Raw genomic sequence first — 15,242 nt, 5'->3', positions numbered from 1 at the left:
CCATAGAGCCCTTACCACTTTCTAACATACTCTAACATTTACTGACTGAGGTTGGTGTGTACCTCACTGTACTGGAATGTAAACTCCGGGACTTTTTTTTTTTTTTAAAGATTTTATTTATTTGAGAGAGAGGGAATGAGAGATAGCACGAGAGGGAAGAGGGTCAGAGGGAGAAGCAGACTCCCTGCTGAGCAGGGAGCCCGATGCGGGACTCGATCCTGGGACCCCAGGATCATGGACCCCAGGATCATGATCTGAGCCGAAGGCAGCTGCTTAACCAACTGAGCCACCCAGGCGCCCTTTTTTTGGTTTCTTTTGTTCACTGTTGCATCCATAATGTCTCGAACACATGGCAAGTTCTTAAAAATAAACACTGGTGGAATGAATGAATGAATCTAGAAAAATGGATGGATTGTTCATCCTTTAGGCAATCTTCCCTCAATAAATACTGTTTCTCTCAAACAGGAAATAAAGCAAGATCTTAGCCCTCAAGGAGCTAACAGCTATTGAAAGCTTACCTTGGGGCACCTGAGTGGCTGAGTTGGTTAAGCGGCTGCCTTCGGCTCAGGTCACGATCCCAGTGTCCTGGAATCGAGCCCCACATCGGGCTCCCTGCTCAGTGGAGAGCCTGCTTCTCCCCCTCCCTCTGCCTACTTGTGCTCTCTCTCTCTCTCTGTGTCAAATAAATAAATAAAATCTTAAAAAGAAAGAAAGAAAGAAAGAAAGACAGCTTACCTTGGCAGACACTTTTTATATATTAGCTCTAAATCTTGCAACTCTCCTTTGAGAAAACTAGTGTCCATAAGTTCATTCATTCATTTGCTCATTCAATAAAATTTACGGAATGCCTACCATGTGCCAGGCATGTGTTCTAGACACTGGGCATACAAAATAGTGAACAAGAACATGTCCTGCCCACATGGCATTTATACTCTAAAGAAGAGAGACAGGCAGTATACATCAAGATCAGATAGTGATAAAACCTAAGAAAATAAAACTGGCTTATGGGTGTGGGGAGCAGTTCAGAAACAGGTCAAGGAAGGTGTGTCAGGGGATCGACACTTAAGATGAGACTCGAGTGACGAGAAGGAACCAGTCAGGTAAAGACCTGGTAGCATCTGTGCGAAGACCATGTGATGGGAATGAGTTTTGTGTCCAGGGAACACTGAGAAGAGCATGTGTTGGAGAGGGAGAAGATGAGCTCAGAGAGGGAGGCAGAGGTGGGGTCAGAAGTGACTTAGGGGTCAAAGTAAACAGTTTGGGCTTTAGTCTAGCTACAATAGGCAGCTACTAGAGTGCCTTAAAGCGTGTGTGGGGGTGTGTGTGATATGATTTGATAGGTATTCTGAAAGCAACAGATGGAGAATGAGGCAAGAACGAAAGCAGGCATACGAGTTAGGAAGGTCTTGCAGCTGTGAGATACTGGTGAGCTCAACTTGGGGCTTCTGGAAGAAAGGGAATTTGCATTGTGTCTGGCTATAAATCTATTAGAGAAGCCTTTTTAGCACAAGCAGCTACAGATATAAAAGACATGACTTTTCCTCCACCATAGCTTTCACAAAGGAGATATATATACATATATATCTCCACAAATATATACATACTGATATCTGGGGGGAGTAAGGAAAGAGAAGAAGAAAGTAATGAATTTTACAAGTAACTAGAATACTTTATGAGTTAACACTACTTCCTATAATAGACATATTTTACAACTATGTACTTAAGGGAAAGAAACATGTTTTGCTTGCTTTGGAGTCAACACAAGCCTTGGGGTTAAAGGTTATATTTTCTGAGAGATTAGGGCTCTTCAGTAAAAACAAACAAAAAATTATTTATCAGAGCATACTTAATTTTTAAATTGTTTAAATTATTATAAAGTTTTAACCATAAAATTGTATTGGCAATAACATTAGTCCTGATCTTTGAATATCTGCATCTATGAGGAGAGATCTATAAGATATAGTAGAAAACAGAGTATAGTCAAATTCAGTGCGAATTGAACCTTTTTGTTTAATTCACCAATTATAATATTCCACATCCTTACAGAGGAGCACTAGAATGAACAGGTAATTTTTTATTCGTTACAGTGCATCCTCTCTCTATAAGGCTCCTAGTCAATGTATACATAACTAAAACCTGCACTCCCTTTTAATCAATATAGGACTGAAAAATCCATATTTATTATTAGTCTCTATCTCACTTCTTACTGTCTGTGAAATCAGAAAGTCTGTATCAGTGGACATGAACAGTAGTGGATTCAGGATATTTTTTGGAAGTAACATTGAAGACTCTTTTTTTTAAAGATTTTTATTTATTTATTTGAGAGAGAGAGAATGAGAGACAGAGAGCACAAGAGGGAAGAGGGTCAGAGGGAGAAGCAGACTCCCTGCTGAGCAGGGAGCCCAATGTGGGACTCGATCCCGGGACTCCAGGATCATGACCTGAGCCGAAGGCAGTCGCTTAACCAACTGAGCCACCCAGGCGCCCAACATTGAAGACTTTTTCTGATGGATGGAATGAAGAAGGTAAGAAGGTATTATCATCTCCGTTTTATTTTATTTTATTTTATTTATTTATTTATTCATTCATTCATTCATTCATTCATTCATTCATTCATTCTCCCAGAAGGAGAAGCAGACTCCTTGATCCCGGGACTCCAGGATCATGACCTGAGCCGAAGGCAGTCGCTTAACCAACTGAGCCACCCAAGCGCCCTATCATCTCCATTTTAAGAATGAGGAAGGTGTGGGGTGCCTGGCGGTGTAGTGGATTAAGCGTCCCACTCTTGATTTTGGCTCATGTTATGATCTCGGGGTCTTGAGATCAAGCTCCGCGCTCAGCAGGGAGTCTGCTTGCCCCTCTCCCTCTGCCCCTCTGCCACTCCCCCCTCAAATAAATAAATAAATAAAAATCTTTTTTAAAAAAAAAAAGAAGAATGAGGAAGGTGAAGTTCATAAGCATGCCTACTAACACCCTAGTTCTATACTAGAAAACTCAGGATTCCTACTGATGTCAAGACTCCAAAGCTCAGCCGTTAAGTGTCTGCCTTCGGCTCAGGTGGTGGTCCCGGGGTCCTGGGATCGAGCCCCGCATCAGGCTTCCTGCCCCGCGGGAGGCCTGCTTCTCCCCTTCCCACTCCCCCTGCTTGTGTTCCCTCTCTCGCTGTCTCTCTGTCAAATAAATAAATAAAATCTTAAAAAAAAAAAAAAGACTCCAGAGCTCATGTTTTACTTCTGTACTGGACATTATGGGAACTTGGAGGTTGGTCAGGCAGAAGCCTACTTCACCTCAGAGAATTTACCCTCTAGGGTTTTGATAAGGCCCCTCCTCCTACCCAACTCCAAAGGAGAGGGCCACTTGCTAACCCCTTGATGACAGCTTACAGATTTTATAAAAGTGAGTTTCCAAAAGTAATAATAAAAAATTAAGTTAAATTCACAGCCAAAGATGACGATTGTTGAGATTTCCAAAACTCTATTCTATAGTTAACTGAATTCTGATGCTTTGAGCACCATGAATAAACAATCAGGTAATTTAGTAATTTAGTCAGCCAAATAGTTATTGGTACTGACCACGTATCAGGAATTGTGTTAGACAAGGGATACTTCATTAGGGCCTTTTTGATTTCTGAGTCTGCAGGAAGTGCAGAATGACTTAGCATAAATAATAGTCAATGATTGAATTTCGCGTTTCTGTCCTGAATCATAGCCCTCTCCCTTGTGGGTCTCTGTGTCCCTTCCCAGAGCATTTGTTTTGGTTTTGGCTTTTGCTTAGAATTGAGAATAGGGAGAGACATATGGAGGGCAGGTGCTAAAAGCTTGTGTAACAGTTGGTCGAAGGTGAGAAGCTACAGAATGGTGGAGACATGATAATGAGACATGACAATGATCCAGGGAAAGGGAGAGAAAAGCACTATCCCTTGGTTTTGCTGAATAAAGAGTTGGTATATGGAGAAAGTGAGAGAAAGATGGTCATGTGTAGATAAGGAAGGAAACAGATATGATTAGGGGGAAGGAGGGTCTGAGGAGGAATAAACACGGTTGTAGGAGTATTTAAGGCATTGCTCTTCTCCCAGAAGGCTCTAGATTGACTCTTGAAAATTAGGAAAGTTAGGGATCAAGTCTCTTGCTCATTATCTCTAAATCCTGCAAACCCCCTTCCCCTCCCCTTTTTTTGAAGTGAAATTCACATAACATACAATTAACCATTTTTTTTAAAAGATGTTATTTATTTATTTGACAGAGAGAGAGACAGCAAGAGAGGGAACACAAGCAGGGGGAGTGGGAGAGGGAGAAGCAGGCTTCCGGCGGAGCAGGGAGCCCGGGTGCAGAGCTCGATCCCAGGACCTCGGGATCATGACCTGAGCTGAAGCCAGACGCTTAATGATTGAGCCACCCAGGCGCCCCACAATTAACCATTTTAAAGTGTACAATTCAGTGGCATTTCATGCATTCATAATGTTAACTAGTTATATTTGACTCTTTCTCTTTAATCCCACAGCCATGGCCTCTTTCCAAACTCCCCTTCCACCCAAAGCCATCATTTCTGCCGGGACCCAGTCCCTAAAGTGTCCTATTTCGATACAAAAAGTAAACAAGACCAGCAAGACTTACACTTGAGAGCAGGGAAGCCATTTCCTACTTGCAATGCCACTATTCAGCCCAGCAACCACCCCAGCTTTAGTGGGGAGATACTGGGGAGGATAAGAAGTGTGGGAGCCATTAGGGGACCAAACCTTTTTACCATACAGAGGAGGGACTCGCTTACCTGGTTATCCTAACCCAGGTGGGTGCTTCACTTCTCTGCTCTGTATACCACACTCATCTCTGCCTCGTTTTAGTTTCTAACCCCATGGCTCTCTGGTGGCCTAGTGCAGACCGATAACTCCTTCCCAAGGAGTACCTGTCACACTGAAGAGCTCATGTCCATTGTATATGATAATGTAACAGCATATTTATTCTGTTCACATGTTGCATGGAAAAGGTACTTAAAGATAGTTACTAAATACAACATCTCACTGATGGCTGGCTGAAATAGTGCTGTCTTCTTTAAGTCCCTGTTCAGTCAACAGTAATACTTCTAGATGCTTCTGCAGTGATCTCAGGACAGTTAACTGCTATATTCTTGAGCACTTATAACGCCACTTTGAGGACCAATCTTGGACTTGTTATAACTGTTCCTAATTTATTTCCTTAATTAGATCGTGAAGCCCCTGAGGACACAAAATGTGCTTTATTCATTTTTTATTCTGTCTAACTAAATGCCTGGTACTTATTATTCAGTCAATAAATCCTAGAAGAAAATGTTTTTTAAAAGGCCCTATTTAGTCCCCATCATACAGGCTGGATTTGCCCTCTATGAAACCAGTTAAGGGTCCAGAACAACTTTTCCTGGCTTATTCCTGTGAGAAGTGGTAAAGAGAGCAAAGTGATTCAGTTTATGATTTCCCAGATGTTGCTGAAGCGGACAGCAGGAATCCAAGCAGCTTCCTTGGATATTAGGAACTGAATATGGGAATTGACCAGAATAGATTCTATCACCCAGTTGGATCAAACCATCCTTCCCAGTTTGTCGGTCACCACTCATACTAGGAAAAATCCTTTGTAGGAATCACATTGCTTCTGCCCCAACACACTGCACCATGCCACTTAAATTGCTCTCACCAAGATCAACAGGGATCTTCTCATTGCAACTCCACTGGCCTCTTTTTCATATTTATTCTCCTTTACTTCTCAGAACATTACGATACCACCAATTAGCTCCTTGTTCTAGAAAAGCTCTCCTACTTCTCTCCTGTGTCACTTAAGAATGATTTTTGGCAGCAAAGAACAGAAAACTTGTCTAATGGTGTTCTTGAAACATACGAACATTTATTTACTTAAAAAGTCCAGAAGCAGTGGGCACTCCCAGGTTCATTCAGAAGCTTACCTCTGTCGTCAAGGACCCCTCTTTCCATCTGTCTCCTTTGCTGTCCTCAGCATGTTGACTGTCTTCATCTTTGTTTGCTGTCACATTTATGGTCACAAGATGGCTCTGGCAGCTCCAAGTCTGGTGTCTTCATTCCTTTGTCTCAGCAAAAAAGAGAAGCAGGAACAAAAGAATTTCTTCTGTGAAGGTCCTGTCGTTTTCATACAAAAAGAAAAATTTTCCTATGAGCCTCCCATTAGACTTCTTTTCCTATTTCATTGACCAGAACTGAGTCTATACCCACTCCTAGACTAGTCATTGGTGACGAGAAATGGAATTACCAGGATTGGTTTGGACCACTGTAATTTATTTCCTGATTTGGTGAGAGGAAGTTACCTTCTTTGAAATCAAAGGATCTTCCTTCTATTTGAACAAAACTGGGATTCTATGAATATGGGAGAAGTAACATAGGGAATGGCTTTTGGACAAGTGTGGCAGAGACTAGCCTAATTTTTACTAAGTCATGTCTCTTGGGCACATAGATAGTGTTAGCTCCTAATCACTGTAGCAGTATTCATGTTCCTGAGTTCCCACCAATGTGATGTGTGCAGAATAGATCTATGTGTTTGCTACCTGCAGGCGTGGCCTATAAGAACTTCCCACATGGGGCACCTGGGCGGCTCAGTTGCTTAAGTGTCTGCCTTTGGCTCAGGTTATGATCTCAGGGTCCTGGGATCAAGCTCTGCATCAGGCTCTCTGCTCAGCGGGGAGTCTGCTTCTCCCTCTCCCTCTGTGTTCTCTCTCTCTCAAGTAAATAAATAAAAATCTTAAAAAAAAAAAAACTCCCCACACAAATAATCCATATTTTCTCTTCCCTTTGTTTTTTTTCTGGGCAGATAAAAAGCATCCAGTGGAGAAAGCCAATGCTCCAAGGAATGGTGAACCTGCAAGAATCAAGATGAGTCTGGAACATCTGACATTCAGACAGGCTAAAAAAGACACAGGAGCTTGAAAAGGCCCCCATTGACTAAATCTGGAAAGTTTTAGCACCCAAATAATTAAGGACTGTAAAGAATTACAAATCATTGAAAAACAGTAATCCATGAGTCTATATCATTATTAGATAACTAACTAATAAGAGATAAGGGAGGATTGGTACAAGTAAGAACCATCAATAGATGCTAAATCTAAGGGAACACGTTTAATGAAGAGCAGGATATTTGCAGGGTCTAAGATGTCTCTCCACAGATTGCTTATTACAAGGAAAAAAATAGTAAATATACTGTGGGGGAATCAGACACCTCAACAAGGTGACCAAAATTATTATCACCCAGTGAGGGACAGAGACATTGTCTTGACTTTGGGTTTGATATCCTGAGAAGGACACAATATCACTTATGCAGTATTCTAGCCAGGAATGGATAACCGGGATCTAATAATGAATAAATGTGAGACAAACATGAACAACAAATCAGAAATGAGGAACATTCTCTTGTCCAAACAAAGGGGATGGGCTGTACTCCTCAAAAATATCAAAGACAAAGAAAAGCTAAGGAACTGATGCAGATTAAAGGAGACTAAAGAGACATGCAATCTACGATCCTAAACTGGATCCTCTACTCGAAGGGGAAAAAGGGTAAGAATGACATTATTGGATTAATTGACAAAATTTGGAATATGGATGGTAAAGTATGGTATCAATGTTAAGGCTCCTGGAATTGATAACTGTATACGCTGTGTACGTAAAGGAATGTATGTAGGGATAAAGGGGCATGATGTATGAAATTTACTTTCAAATGGCCAGAAAAAACTGTGTATGTGTGTTACCTACTTGAGACTACAAGTGTTAGAGCAAAGGGGCAAAACATTAATCAACAAATTCAAGTAAAGGATATATAGGTGCTCTTTTTATTATCAACTTTTCTGTGTGTTCGGAATTATTTCCAAATATATAAAAGGTTTTCTGGAATCTAGATTTAAAAAATCAGAGGCTTCCCTCTTGTTTCAAAGGCTTTTTCCATGTTCTATCTCCTATCCTTTCCTTCAGACCTTTACTCTCATTTGGTTTTCCCAGTTTTACAACTGTTGGCTTCTACTTGAATTCTCTTTTCTTCCTAGCCCCTTGGATTCACTAATGTTCAGATAGTTGGATGAGTTTTTTGATTCAACTTCTCTCCTGACACAGCTTTTTGGTCAACTTCTCCTAGTTGGCCTTAAGCACTGCAGCTCCTGAGCAAACTTCTTGCCTGCAACATTGAATCTAGACTCTAGGCCCCAGAGGAATATCATACCCTAAGTGAGATTCAATGCTTCCAACTAGCAACAGCTCCCTTTCCCTCTCCAGCTGCACTGATTTTGTCTAGGAGGAAATAGTTCTCCTATCTGCCCCCTTCTCTCCAGGGTCTCTCCTTGACCAAACCCTCATCATAGCTTTCTAATTAGGCTCCCTTTCTCTAGTCTTTACACCTTCCAGTCAGCCATCCCCCTCATTGCCACTGGCTCTCTCTGTAAAGCACAGATACCTTCATATTACCTGTTTGGTTAAACCTCTGAGTTCTTCGTTGTCTTTAAAATCAGACTCAACCTACTTTACTAATTCCATCTCTTGCCACTTCTCTGCTGAAGTGTCAGCTTTTTCAGAGCATGGACCGTGCTTTTTCTTTTTTGTTTAAATATCTCCTTTTCTGAAGTCTTCTCTGGCTCTATCCAAGTCTTATATATGTCGCCATGCATTTTTTTCCCCCTCATTGACTGCAAGCTGAGGAAAGACCATGTCTTATTCATTTTGCATTTGACCCAGTATCTAGGAGACCACCTGGAGTAGAGGAGGCATACAGTGGTTGGATGGATGAATGAATATTAGAGAGGGGGAAATAGATTTTGAGGTCTCCATGTAGTGAGGGAGACTGAAGAAATGACCTAAGAACCATGAAAATAGATCAACAAGTATAAATAAGGTACAAGGAAGTAAATAGACATGATGATGTAGAATGAAATAATTAGAATAAAATGGGAGTCAATCAGAAAAGGCTTCCTCAATTTGGATTTTGAGATGTGTTTGAAGAGAGGAAAGGGACATAACTTGAGATAGTAGGAGCCTAGAAGCATGTCATGGAGTTTGGTTGAGCTAAGGCATGGTAAGTAATTAGTGTGTTTGAAGCCTGTCTACTCCAGAGCTCAAGTTCTGCCTTTTTCCTGGCTCCTCCCCAAGGGGGTATGCTTGCCCACTCTCTATATTTTGATGTTTCCCAGGTCAGCCCCAATGTAGGACTTTATGTTCTAAGTGCCTGTGAAAATAAGCAAACAAAACTGCCCTGTGTGATTGAACACTTGCTAACCTTGGTCCTCTAGGGAAATAAACTTCCCTTTTCCCAATAAAACAGAACTGCTCCCAGCGCTTTAAGCCAGAAAAGAAGCCCTAAGGTACTAACAGAGCATTACTGCTTCTTCACAAAAGTATTAGCATTTTTTTTGTGTGTGTGTGTGAGAAGATGGGGATCCAAAGAGGTCAAGAATGTATACTAAGTGAGATCTGAGAAATACACTGTAATAGCAGAATCTTGACTTAGCCACACCTGTCCCCCTCCTCAAAGAGTATATGCAAACACCCATGATGCTGGACAGTCACTTTGTAGGATTCAGATCATTGCTGCCTCCAGCACTTGCGGGATAGAAAAAATAAATAGATTATACTACTGTCTCTCTAAAAATGGTCCCCACTTTAGGAATAAGAACATTTTACACAGCGGAAGGTACATCTGAAGTCCTACGAAAGAATCTCTTGACTCTGGGAGATGGCAACAGTTTTTCTTTTAGAATAACCTAGTTTTTTTTAAGATTTTGTTTATTTGACAGAGAGAGACAGAGCGAGAGAGGGAACACAAGCAGGAGGAGTGGGAGAGGGAGAAGCAGGCTTCCCGCCGAGCAGGGAGCCTGAATGGGGGCTCCACCCCAGGACCGCGGGACCATGACCTGAGCCAAAGTCAGACGCCTAACGACTGAGGCACCCAGGCGCTCCAGGATAATCTAGTTTTTACAGTGTCCATTTTCTCTGAATGCTGTGTGCCCAACGCACTCCGTTTCCTGAATACCCAGTCTTACTATCTCCTGGTAGAGGCAACAACATTATGGTAGCATTCACTCACTGCACGTTTTGAGGGACTGGGTCCTGAGCACAGCTGTTCCTTCTCACCTCCTAATGCAAACACAGGTTCCTATGGCCGGCAGCGGGAGAGTCTCCTAAGGGGCTCCTGGTGTACGTGGAGGCTTCCAGATCCCGTACACGGTTGCCACTCTGCCAGAAAGTCTCTAGATGGCAACGAAACGTTAAAGCCTAAACCGAAGTAATTCCTCACCAGCAGGGGGGCTTCCCAGGTAGGCACTGCCCAATCTCTGGGGGTATCACACTAGAATGTGGTGATGTCACACTGACATTTTCCAGCTGGGCCCCCCTACCACCACCAAGCACCTTTAAATCGCCGCGGAGTCTGTCGCCCGGAGGGGGCGGGGAATCCGGCCCCCGCACTCGATCCACGCTGGCTCCCCACGGAGGCCCCCCCACTCCCACTCCCATCTGTACTATGCGGTCGTCCTAATCCGCCGGCTCCTCGACACTTCCGCCTCAGTAGGTGTCATGGCGCGGGGCTGGTGAATGGTTCCCGCGGGGCGGGGCCGCCGGATGGGGGCGGCCGCTCTGCGCTCGGCTCGTCGGGTCTGGCGACAACGGCGGCTGCGGAGCGAGGGGCCCGGCGGTGGCCCCGGACGGCAGCGGGAGGCCGAGGCGGGAGCGCGCGGGGCTGAGGCGGCGGCGGCGGCGGCGGCCAGGGGCCGGGCGGCGGAGCGGGCGGGAGGCTGAGGGGGCTCCCCCAGCGGGACGGGCGCGGGGACGGCTCCGGGGGGCGGGGGCCGGGGCCCGGGCCGGCTCGCGCGGGGGGTATGATGACCCGGCGACGGGGCCCTGGATCTCGTCTCCTCCGCCGCCTCCTCACGGCAGCCCCAGCTCGCGGCTGAGAACCAAACCCACCGGCGGTGAGTTGGGCCGAGCGGGAAGGGGCCTCGGCGGGGAGCGAGCTCCCATCCGCTTCCCGAGGCGGGGCCGGGCGGGCCGCGGGCTCTCCGGGGCGCCTGGCCTGCGGGGGGCGCCTCCCTGGGCGCGCCCCCACCCGGGACCCGGCGCCCAGTCCTGCGGCCCGGCAACTCGCGGCCGCGGAGGAGCTTGCGTTCCCGGGAAAGCGGGGCGGCTCCGGGCTTGTTTTCGGGGCAACTCCCCCTGCCTCCTGCCACTTCTCTTCGGGGCGTGTTGTTGTCCTCAGATGACAGGGGGCCGCCTTGCGCCTCCTCACCCGGCCGGTTTTTCCCGGCCGTGGTGGCAGGTTCCCAGCGTGTGGCTTGTGCGTGTGTATTTCACAGCTCTGCTTATCACCATGGTTTTGGGTTATTTGTGCTCTTTGCGACCAGGAAGCGGTGTCTGGAAAGGACGGCGGTGGTGGGGTGGGTGTGGAAGCTTTTCTATCCTCTCCGCTTCTGTTCTTTAATCGTTAGGTTTGTAATTTGTAATGATGGTGGAGACTGCGTGGGACCAGCCCACCTAATGTGTGTCAGTGCAAGGCGGATTTAGAGGTCTGGCTCAGAGGGAAACTTTTGCTGTCTGTCGCCAATTTCCCAAAGCTTTCGTTTAAAGAAAAAAGAGAGAGAAAAGGTGGGGAAACAACGAAAAAAAACTCTTGGGTAAGGCCCGCGCCGTTCACAGGTCTGTGGGAAAGAGGCCCTTTTTGTGTTTAGCAACCAAGACTTGGGGCTCGGTCTCCAGGAGCGCTGGTCTAACCTCCAGTTTGTTGTGGTGACAAATCGTGAGCGTTGGCCTTGTGTTTATGCTGGACGAGTTTTCTTTCCTGTTTAGGTGGGGGAAGGGAGGAGGGGCTCGAGAAGGGGAAAAAACAATCCTGAGCCTCAGTATGTCTTTCCTCCTCTTAAAGCACTCACTCAGTTGTAGATAGACTTCGTTTTGAAGCAGCCCTGGGTGCTTTTTCTTAGTGACACTTTGGGAATTTTCAGTAATTGCATCAAAATAGTCATTTCAACTGTAGACTCTTCTGCCCAGTCTATCCTTTATCTTATTTGTTCCCTAGTAACTGATGAAAACAGCAGCCTGGCTTCCTGCTCTTGATGAAGTGGGGTTAAATTAAGTGGCTGATGCCCTCAGCAAAACCTACAATTTTGCTCTTGTTTGTGTAAAGCTCTTTTTTGATTCCTGGTCTGTAGTGTGTGTGTTTTAAAGATCGTAGAGAATTCAAATCATGACAAGCTTTTACTTATATAGGTCTAAAGCTTTCTGTAAAACATTTACAAATCTAACAAGTCCTATTACCTAATAGTTATTCAGGTGGTGATTTTGGATCTTTACGTGTAATTACCTCAGAGTTCTGTGTTACAGTACTGGTATGATGAAGTATATCATTGACTTTAAGATACTGTTCCTTGCTAGGAGGATATTTTAGTAAAGTAACTTGTGGTTGGAACTGGAGGCAGCCAAGCCAGTAAAGCATCTGATGTGTAAAATGGTGAGTGAGATCTTGTAAATATGTATACTGGCCCTAGTTGGTAAGTAGGACTTTGCTAGTGATACTCATAAATAGTTTATGCTATTTTTGGATTTTGTAGTTTTAGGGATTGTAGAGTAAGTTGATTGGTAACTTGAGATTTTAAACCAAACCAGAACTCCCTCCTAAAAGAAACAAAGATAATCTCAAAATTCACAATTCTCTGGAAAATAGAATTTCTTCATTCTGTGGTTTTGTTTTCATAAGCACAGCTCAGTCAGTGGTTGTGTTGGGAGAAATCAGTGAGCCAAACCTGCCTTGTAAACTTCTTACACTTGGAACTTGCACAACTTGTTGTTAGTTATATATTGTAACTGGTCCTTTTGTAATTTTAAGTAATTTTGCAAACATGAACTTCCTGATCTGCCCTTTTATGTTCATTTTCATCTGTATAAAGCAATACATATTTTTTTAGCTTTTTTTTTTCAAGTTACAGTTATTAATTTCTCCCCAGTTTCTTCCCTTAGGTTTTGTGCCATTCTGAGCACAAGCCATCAAAATAATTTTTCCTTCAAGTACCACTTCAACAATCACTGATTTGCTTTTTGGTGCCTTTTTTATTCCTAATTTCCCAGCTCCCTAAATGACTTAGTATTTTTGTAGAGCATAATTTGGCTCTGTAAAAAAACTTACATCCTGTTTTTGTTTCTTTGTTTCTTTCTTTTTTGTGTGTGTGTTACATCACCTAAGCAACATTCTATCTTTGAAGATAGGGAAACTTGGTATATTTCTTTTGGATTTTTTAAGGGCACCTGGTAGGTATAGTGCTTTCCCAGAGTGCTTAATGAAAAAGAATCAGAAGACCTGAATTCTTTGCCAGCATTGCTACTCATTAGCTCTATGTAAAACTTGTTTGCCTTTCTTGGGTCTCCTTTTTCTCATCTTGGAATTAGGGGGTTTTGGAAAGAGTCTCATAAGGTCCGGTTTAGCTGTAAGAATCCCTGTACTTTTTTGCCAGTGTCTTCTGCTCCAGTCAACTCCATCTCCTTACTTGAAACAGTTTTTCATTTTTCCACATTCCCTGGCATACTGGCAAAAGTTATCTCATTCATCTGAAAGAAGTTATTCTGCCTTCCATCTGCCAAAGTGTTGTTACCTTATTTAAGTCCTAGTTTCCTTAGGCCTTTGCTGACTGATCTAAACAGGGTCATCTCACGTTTATGTTCCATATTGATGTATGCTTTGTTAATTTGATGTTTTCCTTATGCTTGAAACTTTTTGAGGTACAGCGTTCTTCATTCTAAATTTTATAGGCCTTGTAAACTGTTCGTGCACATACCAAGATCGTACCTTTTTTTTTTCTTTCAAAGATTTTATTTATTTATTTGACAGAGGGAGGAGAGAGACAGCGAGAGAGGGAACACAAGCAGGGGAAGTGGGAGAGGGAGAAGAAGCAGGCTTCCCGCGAAGCAGGAGCCCGACGCGGAGCTGGATCCCAGGACGCCGGGATCATGACCTGAGCTGAAGGCAGACGCTTAAAGACTGAGCCACCCAGGCACTTCCCAAGATTGTACCTTTTTACCAAAGATAAAAAAAACCTACTTTTTTTGTTCTGTTGCTATAGAGTCATCATTCCAAATAAATAGCAGGGTGATTGAAATTTAGGAAAAGATATCCTGCCTAGAAGGAAAGCACCCATCAGCTAGTTTACCAAAATATTACAAAATATTGATTATATGACTGTAAATTACATAGAATTGTAGGGTTACTCTTTCATCAGCTAACACCACTTATTCCACGCCCTCTCTTTGCATACTGGTTGGGCAATTGGCTTGGTTCCTTATGAAGGAAAGTGTTACAGGAAAGGGGTGGGGAACTTCCATTCAAATGGTGTCCTTAGGGTTTCACGCTTATTTTTTCCTTCTGTATCACTGCACTTAGAAAACTAATTTAGGTATTCTCTTGTAGACAAGAGACTATAATTTCTATTTCACTTGAATATTTCTCTAATTTAGTCAGTATGACACCTGAGATCCCTTTATGTTTATGTATGGAGAAGTAATGATCTCTTTCTAGTCAACAAACATTTGACACATACCATATGTGATAGATGCTGGTGATACCAAAAAAAAAAAAAAAAAGATACCTACTCTGGTACTGAGAATTGCCCTCGCAGAACTGACAATTTAAGAAAAGTCAACTTTTTTTTTTTGAGAGAGGGAGGGAGGAGGGGGAGGGGCAGAGAGAGAATCTTAAGCAGACTTCACACCCAGCGTGGAACCTGTTACAGGCCTCAGTCTCACAACCTTGAGATCACGACCAGAGCCCAGATCAAGAGTCAGACGCTTAACTGACTGAGGTACCCAGGTGTCCTGAGAAGTCAACTTTTAAATAGTCATGCTTAGAATAACATTTAGGGTGGCCTCATGAGTTAATATGCGATCTGGCCCTTGTCTGCCTCTTTGGGCCCTGTTTCTATTATTTTCTCTCCTGTTCTATTCAAATAGGCCAAGAATATGCCTTGGCACTAACTGTTGTCATTCCCTGGAATGGCTCCTTCTTGTCAGTTATATCTTAGCTTAAGTGCTACCACCTGACAAGGTCTTCCCTGACCACCAAATTTAGAGTACCTCTGCCCTTCCCACCGTCTCTGTCACATCGTTGTGTTTTGTTTTCATCATAGCATTATCACTAGCTACTGTCTTCTTGGGTGTGTGTGTGTGTGTTTGTCTTCCCAGAAGAAAGTTAAATTCCGGGAGACAAGGGATCTTGTCCTTCTGGAACACCACTGTTATC

General features: G+C 43.7%; 2 protein-coding genes across 4 annotated transcripts in view; one reads left to right on the top strand and one right to left on the bottom strand.

The window, feature by feature from the left end:
- Nucleotides 1-10,565, bottom strand: part of AP4B1 (adaptor related protein complex 4 subunit beta 1) — a 37,829-nt gene extending 27,264 nt beyond the window's left edge. For both annotated transcript variants that reach the window (XM_088022325.1, XM_028101878.2), the window contains exons 1-2: nucleotides 10,100-10,565; nucleotides 5,929-6,118 (exon numbers count right to left, since the gene is read on the bottom strand). The gene's annotated coding sequence lies outside the window, so the exon portion shown is untranslated. The remainder of the gene's footprint in view (nucleotides 1-5,928; nucleotides 6,119-10,099) is intronic.
- Nucleotides 10,566-10,803: 238 nt separating this feature from the next.
- Nucleotides 10,804-15,242, top strand: part of HIPK1 (homeodomain interacting protein kinase 1) — a 48,868-nt gene continuing 44,429 nt past the window's right edge. Inside the window, exon 1 of one of the 2 annotated variants that reach the window (XM_028102075.2) lies at nucleotides 10,804-10,935. Coding sequence is in view for 1 of the 2 variants with exons in the window: in XM_088022324.1 (XP_087878450.1) it covers nucleotides 11,331-11,397 (67 nt within the window). In the remaining variant the exon portion in view is untranslated. Of the gene's footprint in view, nucleotides 10,936-11,248; nucleotides 11,398-15,242 lie in introns of those variants that run through there. The other variant, XM_088022324.1, reaches the window with a different exon arrangement.

Source organism: Eumetopias jubatus, unplaced genomic scaffold (assembly GCF_037043125.1).
Source record: "Eumetopias jubatus isolate StellerSeaLion01/CBP00866 unplaced genomic scaffold, mEumJub1_p1.0 scaffold_4, whole genome shotgun sequence".
Lineage (NCBI taxonomy): Eukaryota > Metazoa > Chordata > Mammalia > Carnivora > Otariidae > Eumetopias > Eumetopias jubatus.
The sequence above is the reverse complement of the archived record's forward strand: the minus strand, read 5'-3'. Positions and strand labels throughout refer to the sequence as shown.